This window comes from Tubulanus polymorphus, chromosome 10 (genome assembly GCF_964204645.1).
Source record: "Tubulanus polymorphus chromosome 10, tnTubPoly1.2, whole genome shotgun sequence".
Lineage (NCBI taxonomy): Eukaryota > Metazoa > Nemertea > Palaeonemertea > Tubulaniformes > Tubulanidae > Tubulanus > Tubulanus polymorphus.
Genome location: NC_134034.1, coordinates 11,369,891 through 11,390,162, shown reverse-complemented (window position 1 = coordinate 11,390,162; position 20,272 = coordinate 11,369,891). Strand labels below are relative to the sequence as shown.

Here is a 20,272-nt window from a genome sequence, read left to right as displayed (position 1 = left end):
CAACTGCGAGCTCCAGAAATTATCCAACCAATTCCAATTACGCCAAGTATGCAGTAGAAATGAGGAGGGTCTTAGGAGAACCAGAAAAACTAAAATCATCTTTTTAAATATTTTGTTTATTGTACGATATTTCTTCAACATATATTCATATTATTATAATGATAATAATAATAATAATAGTCGATATTTGTAGGCGGCGGCCATTTTATCTTTCTCCAATGAAAGCGACCCCGAAATCCTCTTCGCGACGGCGAGCGAGTGAGGGTGATGATAATATCAGAAAGTTGCCGACAAACTTGTCGGAATTTTTTTCAAATTTTAAGATAAACACACATTATTTTATATTATTAATAGGTACACGAAACCGTAAACAAATTGTTTGTGAATATATTTACACACATTTCTAGACGTTTCATTTATTCTTTCTTTGTTTATTTTTTGTGGAATGATTGCGCACGATCTAGAGGCCAGATTTAACACACACTGCCCGGGCAGATGTGACATTCACTCCCCGGGCAGAGGTAACATCCACTCCCCGCACAGATGTGACATTCACTCCCCGGGCAGAGGTAACATCCACTCCCCGCACAGATGTGACATTCACTCCCGGGCAGACGTAACATCCACTCCCCGGGCAGACGTAACATTCACTCCCCGAGCAGACGTAACATTCACTCCCCGGGCAGACGTAACAATCTTGACAGAACAGCTTCAAATTCATCCATCTTTTCGGCAGTTTCTTATCAAAGCAGAGTTTTTACAGAACAAACTACAGAAGGCGAATAAAGCATTAATTGAAATTGAAGCCACTAGGGGTCTCTGAATGTTGTTCTCCATTTTTAAACTTTAATTCGAAGTTTTGGAGCATTCTTGAAACCGAGAATTCGTTCGTTTTAATCTTACATTTTGTTCGAAGTTATTAACAGTTGCGGCGGAAAATAAATAATAAAATAGAAAGCTTGTCGCGAGAAAAATTCTGAAATACATTCTACGTGAATTCTACACAACACAAGACCGGGGGAGGGGGTGATATATCATTATTTCAAAATGCTCCAAAATTTCGATAAATACAGTAAACCTCGCCGTACTTGGACAAGAATGAAAATTTCGTATCTAATTTTGATGATTGTTTTAACTCGCACCAATACTAATCTAGCCAGACACCGTTCTCTTCCGAGCGCAGGCAAAAGAATTTACTGTAGTTTTTTCGCATGGTACAAACAGCGAGTACGCGAAACGCGGAGCAAACTGCATTTTACAACATAATCAAATACATGTATACTTTAATCTTTGCGTCGAGTTTTTTTTCCGTTTTTTTTTTCTTCTAATTTTCTTAAAGACGGTATAAGAGAGAAAGAGATAGTTCTTCATCTGACCCGGCTGCTGTTGTTGTTGCTGCTGCTGCTGATTATTTCTGACTTTTCAACTGGTTCGAAAGCCAATCGAGACCCTCGTAAAGTCCGTCACCGCTCGTCGCGCACGTCGCCTGTATATACCAGTTACGATTACGCAGGTGGTGAAGTCCTAATTTGTCCGTGAGTTCGGCGGCGTTCATCGCGTTCGGTAAATCCTAAAATGAAAAGCGTTTTTTTAACGAAATGATATATTTTGGAATCCAATTTCTACCGTGGTTTCGATCAGTGAATTTTTATTTGCCGTCAGTGTTCTTTATTCATATGCTGGAGATTTTGGTCTCTAATCCCCCCCCCTCCCCCAAAAATGCAGAAAATTAAGCTTAATTTAGGTGTAATCTTCTATTTTTCCCATTTAGCTCAATGTATTTCGAAACAATTATCAGCATTGATAGAATATTGACATCGACTCAGGTATGGGCAGCAGATATTTTATAAGGGGTGGCTGATTTTCAAGAGGGGTGGATGTTAAATGAAAGGGGTAGCCACCCCTCGAAAACCTGTTGTGGAGAACACTGCATTTAAAAATTCAGAGAAAGAGGAGCATTTTTTGCTACGGTAATTGTTAGAGCAATTTCAAGCAAAATGTTCTTGTAAGGTTAAAGAATTTTTGACGCTCTCCCTGATGAATTTGAAACTGAACCAAAGAAGAAATATTCAAATATATTCGAATTGCTTTACGAATATTTGTATGAACAGAAATCTGTCCGGTACATGTCATAGGGTGATTCATGCCGGCGAGATTAGGAAGAGCAGTTGTTACGGTACCTGTTTGTTGGCGAACACTAATAAAACGGCGTCTCTGAGCTCATCTTCGTTTAACATTCGATTTAATTCTTCTTTAGCTTCGCCGACACGTTCTCTATCGTTACTGTCGACTACGAATATCAAACCTACAAAACGACGAAATCAACCTCGAATCATCATCGATTACAAATCATTAAACTCACTGTGTTTCAGATCAGATCGAACGTACCTTGCGTATTCTGGAAATAATGTCGCCACAAAGGTCTGATTTTATCTTGACCGCCGACGTCCCACACGGTGAAACTAATGTTTTTATATTCTACCGTTTCTACGTTGAATCCTGTAATCGATACATCAGTAAATCATAAATCAGATGCGTGCAGCAGACTGTGGGGAAATTTCTCTAGCCGGTTGGGCAAATAGCTGACCCCTTCTTCAGGGATTAACCCTTTCAGTGCTGCCTAATTAATACCCAAAGTGCTGGAGATACCGTAATTAGAAAATTTCGAAAAAATTCCGACCAAGTGCGTTGAATATCTAATGTTCTAATGGGCATACTGCTGTAGTGCTTCTACACTGCAGTGCGATGTATCATTAGTTACTAATGTTAGTTCATAATGTTTGACAGTCTTTCAACAAGGATATCTTTCAATCTTTCAACAAGGAAAAAACCAATTACACCCATACACCACAATCATGCGGTGTGCTAGCAAAGTGCGTCGCCGATTGATACATCGCACTACGGTGTAGACCCACTGAACCGGTTAAAAGATCTTATACACTGAAAAATGTTGTCGTAGTTGACAACTTAAATTACAACCTAAATTACTTAGACTTACACTTAGTAAATTGAAAATTGGAAATACAAATTGGGACATAAAAATTTTTAAAAAACCTTTAACCTAATCCTCTCGTTTATTACTCACCGATGGTCGGAATAGTTGTAACGATTTCACCTAATTTCAGTTTGTATAAAATCGTTGTTTTACCAGCCGCGTCCAAACCGACCATCAAAATTCTCATCTCTTTCTTGCCGAACAGACCTTTGAACAAACTCGCGAACGCGCCCATGTTTGTGATTCAGTGGATGACGGGGTTGGTTTTAACTGTAACGACATACAAATAATCATCGAGACATTATCAAACACGACAGACCCGGTCATCTTCGCCTACCGCCAGGTTTTCTCAATGTATGTCTCTATACAAATACATAGTAAAACACCCCCGATATACCATCCTGCCATACACCACCACCCCCGCCTCCCGCCAGGTTTTCTCAATGTATGTCTCTATACAAATACATAGTAAAACACCCCCGATATACCACCCTGCCATATACCGCCACCCCCGCCTACCGCCAGGTTTTCTCAATGTACATCTCTGTACAAATACATAGTAAAACACCTCCGATATACCACCCTGCCATATACCGCCACCCCGCCTACTGCCAGGTTTTCTAAATGAAAATCTCTATACAAATACATAGTAAAACATCCCCGATATACCACCAAAAGCGTTCTGCACCAATGTTGGCGGCATATCGGGGCTTGACTGTAGTCTCATATTTTTTTTTCTATAACCAATCTTACATATAAAACCAGTTTAAGTTCATCTTGGTTTCTATAGCCGATCTAACAACTTAAGACCAGTTAATTACTAACAATTAGGTTCTAATCCAGTTTCTAGAGTTCAGACCACATTAAGACTGCGCAACTGGGTTCAGGAACTACACGACCAATCAGTGTCAAGGATCAGCAGACACTAGCTGCGAACTACCCTAACTATAACGCGGAGGAAATAGGAGCCCTTATCATCCTCGGCTGAAAACTTTAACTTCAGAGTAGGCAAACTCACTTCAAATATCCAGAAAAACTCTCAATGTAGGTAAAATATCCGGAATCTAGGCATTCGTTACCTGGCCAAGCCACCACTAGTCTGCGAGTGCGGTACATGTACTGGGTGTATGCATGTTTCACATCGGGATATAACGACCATGTGTTACTATACATACACACACAATCACTGCGGAATATTCAAATCAGTATGAATTATAACATACAGTGTGCATTTAAACGCTCTGTGATAACCCAGTCAATTATCATTACAATTCAAATCGATATCAACTATTTCGAACAAGCTGTCACCCCCCGACACCCAGCACATCTTCAATTTGAAGTTATGCAATTCAGGTACATGATTTCCAATAAAAAACCTTCAAGCCAACCAGCAGGCTGGAACTGCCTCCGGGCACCCTGTTGAGGGAGTCCATACAGTCTGACTCTTTCCTCGAGAGAAAAAATACCAGAAATAAAAATAGAACTTTTTTTCTTGAAATATTTTCTATTTTTCCTTTTTTTTTCCATTACATAAATTACATATCATTGTATTGTATTCTTCGAGTACAGCGAGTTAACAATAAATTAAATACAATTCAAACAGATCGGTGTACAACGCCTCCTAGTGGTGAACACGATGAACAATACCCCCTAGCAGTGAATGGAGTGTACAACGCCCCCTAGTGGTGTTAACACTGAACAATACCCCTAGCGGTGAATGCAGTGTACAACGCCCCCTAGTGGTGTTAACACGATGGACAATACACCCTAACAGTGAATGCAATGTACAACGCCCCCTAGTGGTGTTCACAATGACGATAAGCGATCGAAAAGTGCTGCGTCTAATTACGTAACTATAACTAATATCAATAATCACTCTAACCATTTATACAAACTTAGATTATAATTAGGAATCGGTTTGACAGTTGACGGGTCAAAGATTGCTGTAGTTCGAGACCCCCTCCCTCGCCCACTAACTGTGTAACCGGACCTAGAGAATCATAACTTTTTTTACAAGTACAAAACGAAGATTATCATAATAAAGGTTATTTATTAAAGGTTCTCTTTTGACGACACAAAATATCATGATCCAGTTCCACAGTCCTAAGTAGAGTTAACTCTTCGAGTCAAAATTAGTTCATTTTCAATGAGTTAACTCCATAGTCAAATCTCAACTCACAACTGTGGAACTGGGTCCTGATATACCACGACATATCGAAGATACACCTCAAAATATCAAGTATAAACCGTGACGTGAAAGCGATTTAAAAAGCAGGTATTTTTCCACAAACGGATGAAGGAATCAGGACAGATCGTACCTGCAGGATCCGGTTCCACAGTTCGGGATTAACCACTACAGGGTGAACATTTTGGGAATCTGACTGGAACCGGATCCCGACTAAACACGTGAACAAAATAGAAACTTTTATGACGAATCAATAACCAAAACATTTCTCGATGAATATTTCACTTCAAGGAATTATCTTTTATTCATAGTTAATATTAATATTATTATCATTACAATTATTATTTGAGTAACATGTGATCATACACAACATTAAATAGAGAATTAAGAACCACGTTTACGAATAAATAAATAATCATTTCACAACAGCGGATATTAGAGCGGCCAGTTACACGGAATAAGATCCTTAGATTAAGACTGGTCTTAGACCAGTGTTAATCTAAACAACTTTAGACCGGTCAAAGTAAAGTTCATCTTGGTTCTGAAACCGATCTAACAACTTAAGACCCGTCCTAGGTCATTCTTGTTCTATAATAACCGATCTTACGACTCAAAACTGCCTTAGGTCATTTGGGTTTGATGGCCAATTTAACAAAGACCACGTTGCTTAAAAGTTGGTTTAAGATAACCGGCGGATAAATACCATAGTAACAATGAACTTGTAATTGTCGCCGTGTCAAGTATCAACTGGTTAACTGTTAACTGGCTTTTGAGCAACTGCAGCCCCAGTTCGATAATCTAAAACAGCGACTGTGCAACCGAACCCAGGAAAATATACGTGCATTCTAACTTGCTGTAGGAATGAATGTCGTTTGTTCGAAATGAACGCAAATCTTCAGAAGAAATAATCACAAATCTACAATCGAACGCGCAAAATCCATTTATATCAAACCCCCGAATTTATAGACATTTTTATCCACTCAAAACAGTGCACTTAAAAAAAATATCGCGACCATAACTTGGGGATGAAAAAAAAAAAAAACGTTTTGTTCCGTGCTTTTGTGAAATAGTTCGAACTAAATCTATATCAATCTATTAAAACGTCGAGTTTAGGTAGAAAATATTCATTACTTCCGACCGGACTCAAAACAAGTATACACCGATTCACCCCCTCCCGGCCGCCCCACTCCCTAACTCTCCCTTCCCGTACAGTACTTCACAAGAGATCCTCGATAGAGCTGTTGTCAAATTCTCGAAAATTCTCAATAAAACAAAATTCTCCAAATAAAGAGACCCGACCTTTCCGAATCTCTTTTCAATAATAAACGATGTTCTCGCTGACTGACTGTACATTCAAAATTAGACCAATTTTTTTCTTTTTTTTTTTACGTTCGCTTTTTACAATATTTTTTCGTAACGCCGAAAGCGCGTCGTTGAGAGCCGAGAGACGAGTTCTACGACTAACGCCGTCTACAGGCTCGTTTATTTCTGATTTTTCAACTGGTTCGAAAGCCAATCGAGACCCTCGTAAAGTCCGTCACCGCTCGTCGCGCACGTCGCCTGTATATACCAGTTACGATTACGCAGGTTGTGAAGTCCTAATTTATCGGTGATTTCGGCGGCGTTCATCGCGTTCGGTAAATCCTAAAAAAAAAACAAAAACAAAACGACGAAATAAATTTCGAATCTATTCATGAAAAGTCGACGAGGACTCATAGAATATTTCTTAACCCTTTCAGTGCTACTTAATAATACCCGATAGTGCTGAAGATAATTTTGAAAAAATTTCAACCTAGGGTTTTATATACACCGATTTATACACCGCAATGCAGTGTAGACGCACTGAAAGGGTTAAGCGCTTAAAGTCGAAATTTCTAATTATTCCAACAGCACTTTGATGAGTAAAGCATGGAACCATCCTGAGTCAAGAGGGCTACATTCAACGACACAGTCCCTACAGATCAGTCATTCGTGCACACAAGGAGTTTTAGAGGAGAAAATTTCAAATTTCGAGAAAATATCTGCATCGCTTTCATAACATTTTATCAATGTAAACTACACCTATATCGGTACTGTTTATATCGATAAACCGTTAATTCAGTGGTTTTGTAAACAATTTCTTATCCTTAACACTAGCTGAACTCGGTTTCCAATTCGGTAACCGCATAATTGGGTAAGGGATCATTCATTTATTACGTACGCATAAAATTTGAATTTTTCAACCCCCCTCCCCCTCTGTATGCAAAATTGGCCATTTTTTCATATACATTAAGCATTACAGTACGCAATTGCACTGGCCCCTCCCCCTCCTCTAATGTGTACGAAATGAATGACCCCTAAAAACAAATCCTGGTCACAACTGTACCGATTTAGGCGTAGTCTACAGTACAACCCAGCAAACATTTCTTATTGCCCATTTTCCCAAAATTGAAGGAGTTTGGGCATCTTTAAAACCATTTTCTGTTTGAAAGGAGTTATTGTTTAGGAAGCAAGGAGTCGTTGGGACTCTGCGAATCCGCCTCATGATGTCATGGGTCGTTTCTGCACAGGGATCAAGTTACAAGGTAAAAATCGACAATGTCATAGGGTGAGATAAGGAAGAGCCGTTGTTACGTTACCTGTTTGTTGGCGAACACTAATAAAACGGCGTCTCTGAGCTCATCTTCGTTTAACATTCGACCTAATTCTTCTTTAGCTTCGCCGACACGTTCTCTATCGTTACTGTCGACTACGAATATCAAACCTACAAAACGACGAAATCAACCTCGAATCATCATCGATTACAAATCATTAAACTCACTGTGTTGCACATCAGATCAGATCGAACGTACCTTGCGTATTCTGGAAATAATGTCGCCACAAAGGTCTGATTTTATCTTGACCGCCGACGTCCCACACGGTGAAACTAATGTTTTTATATTCTACCGTTTCTACGTTGAATCCTGCGATGAACAAATGAAAACGAAACGTTGCAAAAAAAAAAAAAACTCAACGACAAAATCTTAAACCACAGCCAGAAATGGGGGATATACTCCTCCGCTAGCGTCAAGGTGGAATTCTTGAAAAGTTATTACACTCGGGGATCTTAAAAAGGCTGAATACCATAGTAACAATGAACTTTCAATCATTGTCACTATGTCAACTATCCACTAGTTAACTCAAACCAACTTTTGAGCAGCCGCAGCCACTGGAAATCCTAAATTCTCTGATACCGACTGATTTTTAAGAATTCAAAATTCCACAATTTTCACTATAGTACAGGAAAAAATGATCAAATTTCGACTTCAGATTTTCTAAATGATGACTTAATAAGTTAATTGAATTGGAAATACATATATTGAGTCTCGAAAGGGATTCAATTCAGTAATGCGACACAACAAAGTCTGATTTCATGAAAAAGTTCCAGTTTTTTTTTGGTTAAATCGCCATTGATTCAAACTAAACCATTCATAGCTTGAACTTTTTCACGACACCCGATGACCACTAATCGCGCTCGCTAAAATACTCACCGATGGTCGGAATAGTTGTAACGATTTCACCTAATTTCAGCTTGTATAAAATCGTTGTTTTACCGGCCGCGTCCAAACCGACCATCAAAATTCTCATCTCTTTCTTGCCGAACAGACCTTTGAACAAACTCGTAAACATTCCACCCATTTTGAGATTTTGATTTCTTGCTTCCGCCTGAAGAGATAAAGAGAGAATGTGCGATTGAAAAAACCTTCGAACGAACGAGTCAAGTTTTTGAATCTAGACTGAGCTTTTTACTTACTCTTTCAACTACTGTACTCAGTGGTGACAGAGATGGTGACGTTTTCGACACTTTTTTTTAGAAGAAAAAAAGCTTCCCAAAATTGGCTCGAGTTAAAAAATTATTCGCGATATGAAAAATCTTAATTCGAAAATAGAGGGCGCTTGGGTCGACGGAAACGTACGTACCGATTTGGAAAAAGAACCGAGACTAGTTGGCACGTGCGATCCAACTTAAAGTTTCAATAGATTCCGAGGCCTTGCCTAAGATGAGACTGGGCCCATGTCCACAGTTGTTAGTTTACTCAGAGTGGCGCCACTCTCCGCCAATTTACAAATCCCACGAGATTACGCAATATTCCCCGAGTGAATCAGAGAAATTTCTAAGTTAAAAAATATGTAACTATTCATTCATATTTCATTGAATCATGAACTGATTAATATGAATGAAACAGTTGGTCAATAGCATCATCCGAATTCCCAGATGTTTTGTGATTCTTTAAGTTTTTCCAGGTGAGTAGTTAACCTATTACTGAGAGGTACAATACTGCTCCAAACTCATAAAAACTTGTGTTCCAGCTTTGTTCGAGAATAGAATTTGTCTTGATGATCACGTACATTTTTAAGCCTTGACACTCAAATTGCCCGTGGAAAATATACCTACAGTCTGTGCACCTAAATATGGCCCATAGCCCGTTTAAGTTTGATATACTATTTTTTGAAATAAATATTCATCATTCAGTGGATGCCAGTTAACAAGAGGTTATCTATTCTAGGCCTACACCATACACAACAGATCTCTCTTAAATTAAATATTGAATATATTTCCATGAAACGGTTATTATTCAGCCTGCTGCTGGTCAAGTGGCCGAAAAATGTAAATGACCTAAAAGTGGCCAATCCTGCTAATACATGAGTCACCATCCCACCACCACTGGCACTTTATAGACAGGAGGTAAATATGAATATAAATAATCATTTTTTTAAATATGGTAGTGTAGTTTGAATAACTCATCTTAAATGGGGATCAACCCATAAAAAGGTTAAAACAGCACATACACCCAACAGAATGAAATTGACAAAATTCGGATTTTTTAATTTTTCGGGTTTCTGGTTAGGCCTATTTTCTACTAAATCGCAAATCTATGAACGAGAAAACCTACTGGAGAAATCTTAATTACACTGCCCAGATCCTACGATTATCTAGGTAGGAACTCGGGAAGCGGCGAAGAACCAAAACTCCCAAAAAATAAACCCGTTCGAACAGACACAGTCGAGTCACTCACAGAACGCGGAAGTGACCGATTTGAAAAACCACCACCCGAAATTCTCGGAATTTCTCTTTAAACGTCGAAATCTCGACGATTAACGGTTGAATGTCGACGGTGTGAATAAAACCGGAGTCTACGGCTCTGGTTGAACGTATTTAAAGCCGAATTCGACGCCGTTTTCGAGCATAAAATCGAGAAAAAGCTTCCGATACTGACCTGCAAACTGAGTAAACCGCTCTGTACTGAGAAACAAAATGGCCGACATAGAAGTGACGTCACACCGGCCACGTCATTTCATTAGACATCAGGGATATCGACAATTGACAATACACGACACCCCTACTTCCAACGCAGATCACATGATCAAAACATGTCAGCGCCCAGTGTGGACTGGTTGGCGGTCTCTGTGACACAGAATTGGACAGGCAACCAGTCTTAGCCCTCTCAAATTCCCGCAAGCACTTGCTTGCTTTCACTTTCACCTTCTCGGCTTCCCCTTCTCTCAATCCATTTTCCCCAATTTACTGCAAATGGAAAGATGCTTTAAATTTGATCACATGATCATCTGGCCAGGTCACATGACCAAAACATGTCAGCGCCCATCATGCGGCTCGAGTAACGGTGCCAGAAATGATCGCCCGCGGCCCTGTCATACGCCGGTCATTGTCAGTAATGGTCATGTCCCAGCCAGGGAAAAAAATAAGGTATGCCCAGGGTCGCTCGAGTATTAGCGATCGATGTTCAGACTATTGATTGATAAGGAGGAAGATTAAAGAAGTTGAAGAACGAATTAATTTTTGTTGTTCGCCAAGGACGAGTCCGGAGGAAATCGAAGAAGTCAAGTCCAAAAAGTCAAGTTCTCTGTCAGACTCGGGAGCCTAAGAGGTAGACGCATTTGAGTGAACTCAATGCTTATTTGAGAATCATTGTGATGCCAAGTGATGGATGGATTTAAATTAGCTCCTAAAGGCTAGCTAAGACCTTCTGCTTCACTAGGCCAAGGAGTTCTCAGTGTCAGATTTTCTCTGGAACATGTGCAATGCATAGGACTCCGTGGGAAAGTCTAATATTGGTCACTGTAATCTTGGCTTTTGAATGTTAAGTCTAGAATTTTGTTAATCGAATATAAGAGAGGTAGCCTACGCCTAGGCCTCTCTTAAAGTACCTTCTTCATAAGGAATATCAATTTACTGAGAGGCTTCAAGCCTTTTGTGATAGTAAATAATGATAACACGTGATATTATGATAAATTTGCTATGAGAATTACATAATAATAATTATTATTACATAATAATATGCATAATAAGTATGGGTTATCTAGATCTTTTAGGCCTAGTGAACTAAATCAAATCTAATCTGTCTGATCAGATCATCAATTAATGATAGTCAACAACCTGGTCAAGTTGTACCCCATATGAAGTTTCACTGGGGGAGGGGGGGGGGTAACTTGCTTGTACCCTCAGTTTCTCAACATATTGCTAAGAAAAAAATTCGAAAAACCAAACGTTGGTTTTTTCTTTTCATTAAAAGTAAAGATGTTCGTATTGTGATTCTATATTGCATATTTTGATATCTAATTCATGCTGCAAAATCTTCAATCTCAGACGGGAGGAAATAAAGCTTTGATTGAAATAATTGAACTAGAAAGATAGATGTTATATAAAGTAGTAACGTATGGACACGTGAATAGGGTATGAGTTCTGATCCGATATCAGGGTCAAGAAGCATGTGAAATTTCGCTACACAAGCAGTCTGATTGGTTGCGCAATCATTCAATGTATCGATTGGGAAAAAACTTTGAGACATAAAAATGCTCTAGCCCTGTGGACAAGTGATAATGATAACCTACTTGCCTTAATAAAAATATACCTCGGGCAATTGGACTTGTGCTTAGATCGGACCCTGGATATCAAACATTGTGACCCCTTAAAGAATCCCAGACAATTTCAATTAGTCTAAACCCACACGAACTTAGATCTCCTCGACCTAGTTTATATACAATCTTATCTAAAAAAGATGACAGAATTTTGAATTGCAAAAAGAATATTGATTGATGACCCCGATGAACCATGATCTAGCTGTCGTTAGGTTTGACTTTTTGGACGCGAGGATACCTATATCCTCTTATTTTTAGAGAAAATTATACATAATGAAATCATATTTTATCCTAGTTTGTCGTGAAGTTCCCCTCCCCACCACCTTAGACTCGCAAGAATTATGATGTCTCTAGACTAGTAACATTGTATTTATTAGTTGTTATCCGACTGTTTTCCAGTGAATGATGGTTCAAAGTCCAAAGCTCGTGTTATAAAAGCTAAGATCTATGGAAAGTATGTCTTTCTTAATCGGTAAGATTTTGACTGGGACGACAACATCAGAATCATCTGTCCTGCCAGGTAAAGAAAAAAAAATATTTAGCTTAAATTCTGAGACAAATTGTCGCTGAAAAAAGGGTTTGATGTTAATTTAAGATCGTAAAGACGTTTTCTTTAATCTTGATAACTCAGATCATTTGTTGGGACCGATACATCAGTAGCCTATAAGATAAACATGAGTTGAAAAATAGTTTATTTAAAACCCTTGGAGAATATATATCAAGTTCAAATCTCCAGGGCTGGGTTTCATAGAGGTGGAAGAAAAATAGTCCCTGGGAACAGTTTGAAATTTGTCAGTTATAACCATGGTTTCTCATTGTTACTATGGTGGTTGTCACCCAGATCAACGATTTACCCCTAGGGATAACTTTGATGCTTAGTCTATGAAACCAGGCCCAGGTGACTAAGATTGATTGCAGTTAAAAATTTTCCTAAAAAAGTTAGTTACTTTTCAAATTCTATTTTATATTGTTAAACCTGATTTAATCCCACGAAAAATTGAGGCTCTTTTAGCAATCCTTGAATACAGTGTTAGACGAATAAAGAAACAATGTTTGACTGTAGACTTATGATGACAGGGTCCCTACGTCGACTCCTTGATTCAATCCTTAAAGAAACTCCTTCCAAACAGAAAATGCTTTTGAAGGTGCTAATTACTCATTTAATTCGAACAAAATGCCCAAATCTCCTTTAAAACTACTTCAATTTTGAGAAAAAGGCAATTAGAAATTTTTGTCTTGTTTGTATTGTAGCGTAAAACTACGCCTAAATCGGTGCAGTTGGGACCTGGATTTGTGTTTGCCGACTTAGAAACCAAATTCATGTAGTAGGATATATATTTTGCTGACAAAACCGCTGAATTAATGGTTTACCGAAATAAACAGTACTGATTTAAGTGGAGTCTGCTGTAATTGGGATATAAAAGTGATGCAGACGCTTCTTTGAAATATGAAATTTTCTGTTTTAAAACTCCTTTAATCCAACAATGACTGATCTGTAGGGGACCCTGTTATGATGTTATTATTTCATCCATTTTGCAATATGTAAATATTTAGAATTTTTTTCAGTCATGGATGACGACACATTGGAGACACGCCGCTCGAATCACGGAGTTCGTTTACTCGAAAAGTGTCACCAGTTCCGAAGGAGCGGTCTGTTCTGTGACGTCGCGCTCGAAACCGACTCCGGCCAGCGGTACGAAGCTCATCGCACGGTTCTGTGCGCGTCGAGCGCGTACTTCGAGGGAATGTTCGCTGGCGGTCTGTCGGAGAGTCAACGCGACGTCGTGCGAATACGTGGCATCGAAGACGACGCGATGTACGAGATCGTCGAATACGCGTACACGGCACGCGCGAGCATCACGCCCGAGAATATCCAGAGTTTGTTATCGGCGGCGTCGATGCTGCAGATAACGGCGTTGACCGAGATGTGCACGCGCGCGCTCGCGACGTATCTGAACGCGGAGAATTGCATCGGTATTCGTCGGTTCGCCGACGCGTACCACCTCGACGAGTTGCGAGCGGCGGCGACGACATACGCGCTCGTTAACTTCGGCGACGTCGTCCGTCACGACGAGTTCGACGAGCAGACGGACGACGAACTGATCGAGTTGATCGGCAGCGATCGTTTGAACGTGCGTCGCGAGGAATCGGTGTTCAACGCGGTCGTGAAATGGGTCGCGTTCGACGAGGCGTCGCGCGGAGATCGTCTGGTGAAGATTCTCGAGTATATACGTCTGCCGCTCGTCAGCTGGTCGTTTCTGAAGCAGACGGTCGCGCAGCATGAATTACTGAAATCAAGAGAGGATTGTCTGTCATTTGTCAAGGTAACTTTTTACTTACAGTTAACTCATGACCAACAGATCAAGTTTCAAACATCTGAATCTGATCAGATCTTTTTGCCATCTGAATTTCATTTTGCCATCTTTGAAGTGCCAGGCTGGCCACTAACCTGTCAAGGAGGGAAAGTCTGGGAATTTTCTTCCTTGAGTCAGGGAAATTTCATTCTAAAAGTTAGGGAATAGTCAGTACAGGGAAATTTGTTGCGATTGCTAGATTGCGCATAAAATCAAACAGTTTCCATATATTTGACTGTGTTAATTGATTGGATTCTAAGCTAAGCTAATCAAGTCAAGGGAAAATACTCACATGTCAGGGAATAGTCCCGGAAAAGCAAGTCATATCAAAGTGGCTCCCCGGAGTGCTGCCGACACACTGCAAACCGCCAGCAGGACTCGATCTAGTGAATGCATCAGTGTCACGCCTTATCCCACTGAGAGTTTCTGAGGCCGCTTGTCTGTATCTGTTCTGTTTTTTTTTTTAGGAGGCCTATCAGTATCAGTCGAAAGAGTTTCATCCCGATTTACTGCCTCATCAGTGTAACCCGTCCGTTCTGAGGTCACGTCCCAGACAATCATTCATGGAGAAGGAATATATTTACATAGTCGGTAAGACATCAAGTGTGGATCGAGTTCTGCAGTGAGTGAGGATTTAACTCTCATCGAAAATGAATCCCGTAAAACAATCCTTTCACTGCCCACTCTGGATGAAATGGGTGGCCCATTACCTGGAAATCAGGGAAAAGTCAGGGAATTTTATAAAAAAAGCTAAAAATCAGGGATAATTCAGGGAAATTTGTTGATCGCGCCTAAAATCAAACAGTTTCCGTCAATGTTTTCCGTCAATGTTTTACACATTTGACTGTGTTAATTCTTAGCAGATCAAGTCAGGGAAAACAACGCCCATGTCAGGGAAACGCCCTGTTTGAGTCCTGTAAAACAACCCTTTCGCTGCTCACTTATAACCGGATAAAGTAACGAATCATTTAAAGAATTTATTTATTTCAGGTGGAGAGCGCTCCCCGGGGCGACAGTTTTTAGACAGTATTGAGGTGTATAAACCGGGCACAGGTGAATGGAGTAAAATGCCGAGTCTTCCAGCGCCGTGCCGCGGACCGGGTATTACTACTATCGGCGATGATTTATACATAGTCGGTGGTTGGTCGTCGCACGCTTTGAATACTCTTCACGTCCTCAACTTAAAGGTAAAATACGGATGCAGTTCTGGACCGCGGTCAGATGAACATGTTGAAGGTCTACCCTCAATTCGTAGATATTGTCTTTAATCTTAAGGCTAGCCTTAAGTTGTTATTGTCTATAGAAGCAAGACAGAGCTTAGACCGGTCTTAAATTGTTAGATTGTCTATAGAACCAAAATCAGCTTAGACTGGTCTTAAGTTGTTAGATTGGCTTTAGAGCTAAAATTAGCTTAGACTGGTTTTAAGTTGTTAGATTGGCTTTAGAGCTAAAATCAGCTTAGACTGGTCTTAAGTTGTTAGATTGGCTTTGGAGCTAAATTGAGCTTAGACTGGTTTTAAGTTGTTAGATAAGCTATAGAACCCAAAATGAGCTAAGACTGGTCTTACATCTAAGCGATGACTGTGCAACTGGCCCTATGAGACCAGAAAACCATTGTCCCAACATCTATTGTACTCCTCAATTATTTCAGACGAAAGTTTGGAAGCAGAAGTCTCCGATGTCGGAATGTCGTAGTAGCGTTGCCGTGGTTGCAGCAGAAGACGGCGTCTACGCGTTCGGCGGTTATAACGACTACAGTTCGGTTCGTTCGGTCGAACGTTACGACCCCGATGAAAACACGTGGAAAAAAGTTTCAGGTAAAGAGTTCAAATCCCGCTATAGCAGGGAAAGTCAGAAAGCTGATCTATTGGTCTAAGTCGTCTGTTATTTTCGCAGATATGTTAATTTCGAGGAGTATGGCAGACGCTACTTGTTTGGATAATTATATCTACGTGATCGGTGGCTACGACGGAATAACCGATTTAAAATCGGCTGAAAAATATGATTTAAAGGTTAGCGATTAATACTACAACCAAACACTTGACAATCGTTCAAAAGTTAGACCGGAAAAATACGTCGAGAAATCAGAAAATGGCATTTTTATGTTCCGAGTTGGTCGTCTTACCCCCGAATAAGGCGAGGTTTATTGTATTTTTTCGTTGATATTTTTCAGGACGAGAAATGGAGTTTAATCAGTGATATGCACGTACGGCGTTGTATGTTAAGTGTTACTGTGTGTAAGAATTACATCTACGCGGTCGGCGGGATGGATAATGACATCAGGTAAGACGCGGACAGTCGGCTTACGAAGCAGTTGAAAGGCTTCGAGTAGAAGTGAAAATCTGATTAGAAAATTTCCAGGTTTAAAATTCGTAGAGTAACCGGGTTTTAGAATGAATAACGAGACAAGTAGTAATATAAAGCCTAGCGCACATCGACACTGCGATTGGAGACAACTAGTTGCAAGGCAGTTTTCGGCGCATGAGAGGAACTGGCTGGATACGATCAGTTGCTTGAATGTGTCGATGTGAGCGAGCTTACGATTGGTAAGCGTCGATCTATCTCCAGTTCCAGCCAGTTGCCCATGTTCTACTTTTGAGCAACTGGTTGTACTCAATCGCAGTCATATCTGTCGATGTGCGCGCTCTGGATCTCGACGATCGACACGCGCCACGCAGTTGCTGCAACTGACCGGTTGTAACTAGATTTCGATGTGCGCGGGGTAATCGTTCGGTAGCAACTAGTTGTCTCCAATCGCAGTGTCGATGTGCGCTAGGCTTAAAGGTTAATTATTTATTTGATGCACAAGCTTTCGCTGCTAAGAAGCTTCATCAGGTGAATGACGAAGCTACCATACATTTGTAGCGAAAGCTCGTGCGTCAAATAAACTAGTTAACCTATATAATATAGTACTTGTCTCTTTATTCATAGGTTTAAAATGTTACAATTCATTCACTTTTCATTGAATCGTGTTCTGATAAAGAACCACGTGGTCAATTGCGTTATCTGAATTCCCCTGAGTTTTCCAGGTTTTTGGTAAAATTGGTCAAATTCCTCCGAGTTTCCTGGTTTTCCAGATCAGTGGTGCAGCCCCGTGCTAGATCTGATGATTAAGGATGATATTTGTTGTTTTATAGTGTTACGTCTGCTGAGCGTTATTGCCCGACGACCGATCAATGGACTCTGATAGCGTGTATGGAACTGCAGCGTAGCGGACTCGGACTCGTAACGGTTCGCGGGTGTCTGTACGCCCTCGCCGGTTATAACGACATCAGTCACATGAATTCCGTCGAGAAATACGACCCAGAAAAAGACGAATGGTCGATCTGCGGTTATATGGAGATTAATAGGTGGCGCTTCGGTTGCTGTACGTAACTGAACTTAGAGCTGCCAACTGTTCCTGATTTTCAGTATTTGCTACTGATGTTACTGAGGGTCTTACTGTTGATTACTGATTAATTTGAACTGAAATATAAAGGACGTTACTGAGGGTCTTACTGAGGATTACTGATTAATTTGAACAGAAATATGAAAGATGTTGCTGAGAGTCTTACTGTTGATTACTGATTAATTTGAACAGAAATATGAAAGATGTTACCGAGGGTCTACCCTCCTTCATAACTGATTAATTTGAACAGAAATATGAAAGATGTTACTTAGGGTCTTATTGTTGATTACTGATTAATTTGAACAGAAATATGAAAGATGTTACTGAGGGTCTTACTGTTGATTACTGAATAATTTGAATAGAAATATGAAAGATGTTACTGAGAATCTTACTGTTGATTACTGATTAATTTGAACAGAAATATGAAAGATGTTACCGAGGGTCTACCCTCCTTCATAACTGATTAATTTGAACAGAAATATGAAAGATGTTACTTAGGGTCTTATTGTTGATTACTGATTAATTTGAACAGAAATATGAAAGATGTTACCGAGGGTCTACCCTCCTTCATAACTGATTAATTTGAACAGAAATATGAAAGATGTTACTTAGGGTCTTACTGTTGATTACTGATTAATTTGAACAGAAATATGAAAGATGTTACCGAGGGTCTACCCTCCTTCATAACTGATTAATTTGAACAGAAATATGAAAGATGTTACTTAGGGTCTTATTGTTGATTACTGATTAATTTGAACAGAAATATGAAAGATGTTACCGAGGGTCTTACTGTTGATTACTGATTAATTTGAACAGAAATATGAAAGATGTTACCGAGGGTCTACCCTCCTTCATAACTGATTAATTTGAACAGAAATATGAAAGATGTTACTTAGGGTCTTATTGTTGATTACTGATTAATTTGAACAGAAATATGAAAGATGTTACCGAGGGTCTACCCTCCTTCATAACTGATTAATTTGAACAGAAATATGAAAGATGTTACTTAGGGTCTTATTGTTGATTACTGATTAATTTGAACAGAAATATGAAAGATGTTACTGAGGGTCTTACTGTTGATTACTGATTAATTTGAATAGAAATATGAAAGATGTTACTGAGAATCTTACTGTTGATTACTGATTAATTTGAACAGAAATATGAAAGATGTTACCGAGGGTCTACCCTCCTTCATAACTGATTAATTTGAACAGAAATATGAAAGATGTTACTTAGGGTCTTATTGTTGATTACTGATTAATTTGAACAGAAATATGAAAGATGTTACCGAGGGTCTACCCTCCTTCATAACTGATTAATTTGAACAGAAATATGAAAGATGTTACCGAGGGTCTTACTGTTGATTACTGATTAATTTGAACAGAAATATGAAAGATGTTACTGAGGGTCTTACTGTTGATTACTGATTAATTTGAACAGAAATATGAAAGATGTTACTGAAGGTCTACCCTCCTTCATAACTGATTAATTTGAACAGAAATATGAAAGATGTTACAGAGGGTCTTACTGTTGATTACTGATTAATTTGAACAGAAATATGAAAGATGTTGCTGAGAGTCTTACTGTTGATTACTGATTAATTTGAACAGAAATATGAAAGATGTTACTGAGGGTCTTACTGTTGATTACTGATTAATTTGAATAGAAATATGAAAGATGTTACTGAGAATCTTACTGTTGATTACTGATTAATTTGAACAGAAATATGAAAGATGTTACCGAGGGTCTACCCTCCTTCATAACTGATTAATTTGAACAGAAATATGAAAGATGTTACTTAGGGTCTTACTGTTGATTACTGATTAATTTGAACAGAAATATGAAAGATGTTGCTGAGAGTCTTACTGTTGATTACTGATTAATTTGAACAGAAATATGAAAGATGTTACTGAGGGTCTTACTGTTGATTACCGATTAATTTGAACAGAAATATTAAACATGTTACCGAGGGTCTACCCTCCTTCATAACTGATTAATTTGAACATTTTCTTTCATATTTCAATCAAATGTTACTGAATTGTTGCTAATAACACTTTTCAGAGGTTGGCAGCCAGCCTTGTTTGTTCGACTGATGTAGACTCTAAACGATATCTATTGTTACGCTTGGTGCTTTTTTATTGGGGGAAAAATCGCAGAAACTGAGGTTGCATTATTTTTAGTTCAACCTCATTTTTCCCTCATTTATGAGATTTTATAATTGATTCTATGCAAAAGTTGAAAAACTTCATTAATTTCAGGTGGGTAGAATATTTTATTATTCACCAAAAAATAGGATATGATATACATTTTTGAATAAATTTTTTTGTAGTCAATTTGCATGCGTCACTCTTCTTTATAGGGGCCGAGTTCATAGATGTGCGGGTAATTAGAAAGAAATATGCGCATATTTAATGAGATTCCTGTGGACAGTGGAATTCCTGGGTAACTTTCAT

General features: G+C 39.2%; 2 protein-coding genes across 3 annotated transcripts; one reads left to right on the top strand and one right to left on the bottom strand.

Annotated features, from left to right (window-relative positions):
- Positions 1-98: 98 nt before the first annotated feature.
- LOC141911869 (uncharacterized) lies at positions 99-10,459 on the bottom strand. The gene is made up of 9 exons (XM_074802945.1): positions 10,418-10,459; positions 8,690-8,864; positions 8,012-8,122; positions 7,799-7,923; positions 6,676-6,824; positions 3,086-3,234; positions 2,389-2,499; positions 2,181-2,305; positions 99-1,570 (listed from the first exon to the last, which is right to left on the bottom strand). The coding sequence occupies exons 2-9, from the start codon at positions 8,835-8,837 to the stop codon at positions 1,409-1,411; spliced, it is 1,080 nt and encodes a 359-aa protein (XP_074659046.1). The 5' UTR covers positions 8,838-8,864; positions 10,418-10,459; the 3' UTR covers positions 99-1,408.
- Positions 10,460-10,792: 333 nt separating this feature from the next.
- LOC141912292 (kelch-like protein 24a) lies at positions 10,793-20,106 on the top strand. Of its 2 annotated transcripts, none has more exons than XM_074803537.1 (9): positions 10,793-10,905; positions 12,477-12,597; positions 13,644-14,401; positions 14,899-15,022; positions 15,422-15,618; positions 16,083-16,248; positions 16,328-16,443; positions 16,605-16,714; positions 17,569-20,106. In XM_074803537.1, exons 2-9 carry the CDS (start codon positions 12,525-12,527, stop codon positions 17,804-17,806), a joined length of 1,782 nt encoding a protein of 593 aa, XP_074659638.1. In that variant the 5' UTR covers positions 10,793-10,905; positions 12,477-12,524; the 3' UTR covers positions 17,807-20,106. The 2 variants fall into 2 exon arrangements, with proteins under 2 accessions (XP_074659638.1, XP_074659637.1); XM_074803536.1 differs by having other exon boundaries at positions 10,793-11,086.
- The last annotated feature ends 166 nt before the right edge of the window (positions 20,107-20,272 follow it).

What these genes read in the sequence shown, in the direction of transcription:
- LOC141911869 (XM_074802945.1), bottom strand. Translation starts at nt 8,837, where the DNA reads ATGGGTGGAATGTTTACGAGTTTGTTCAAAGGTCTGTTCGGCAAGAAA. An exon ending in TGGCTTTCGAACCAGTTGAA is followed by an intron (nt 3,235 to 6,675) that starts AAATCAGAAATA and finishes CCACTGAATCAC; the next exon opens with AAACATGGGCGCGTTCGCGA. An exon ending in TAGTGTTCGCCAACAAACAG is followed by an intron (nt 1,571 to 2,180) that starts GTACCGTAACAA and finishes TTTTCATTTTAG; the next exon opens with GATTTACCGAACGCGATGAA.
- LOC141912292 (XM_074803537.1), top strand. Translation starts at nt 12,525, where the DNA reads ATGGAAAGTATGTCTTTCTTAATCGGTAAGATTTTGACTGGGACGACA. An exon ending in CTGAAAAATATGATTTAAAG is followed by an intron (nt 16,444 to 16,604) that starts GTTAGCGATTAA and finishes GATATTTTTCAG; the next exon opens with GACGAGAAATGGAGTTTAAT. An exon ending in GGGATGGATAATGACATCAG is followed by an intron (nt 16,715 to 17,568) that starts GTAAGACGCGGA and finishes GTTGTTTTATAG; the next exon opens with TGTTACGTCTGCTGAGCGTT.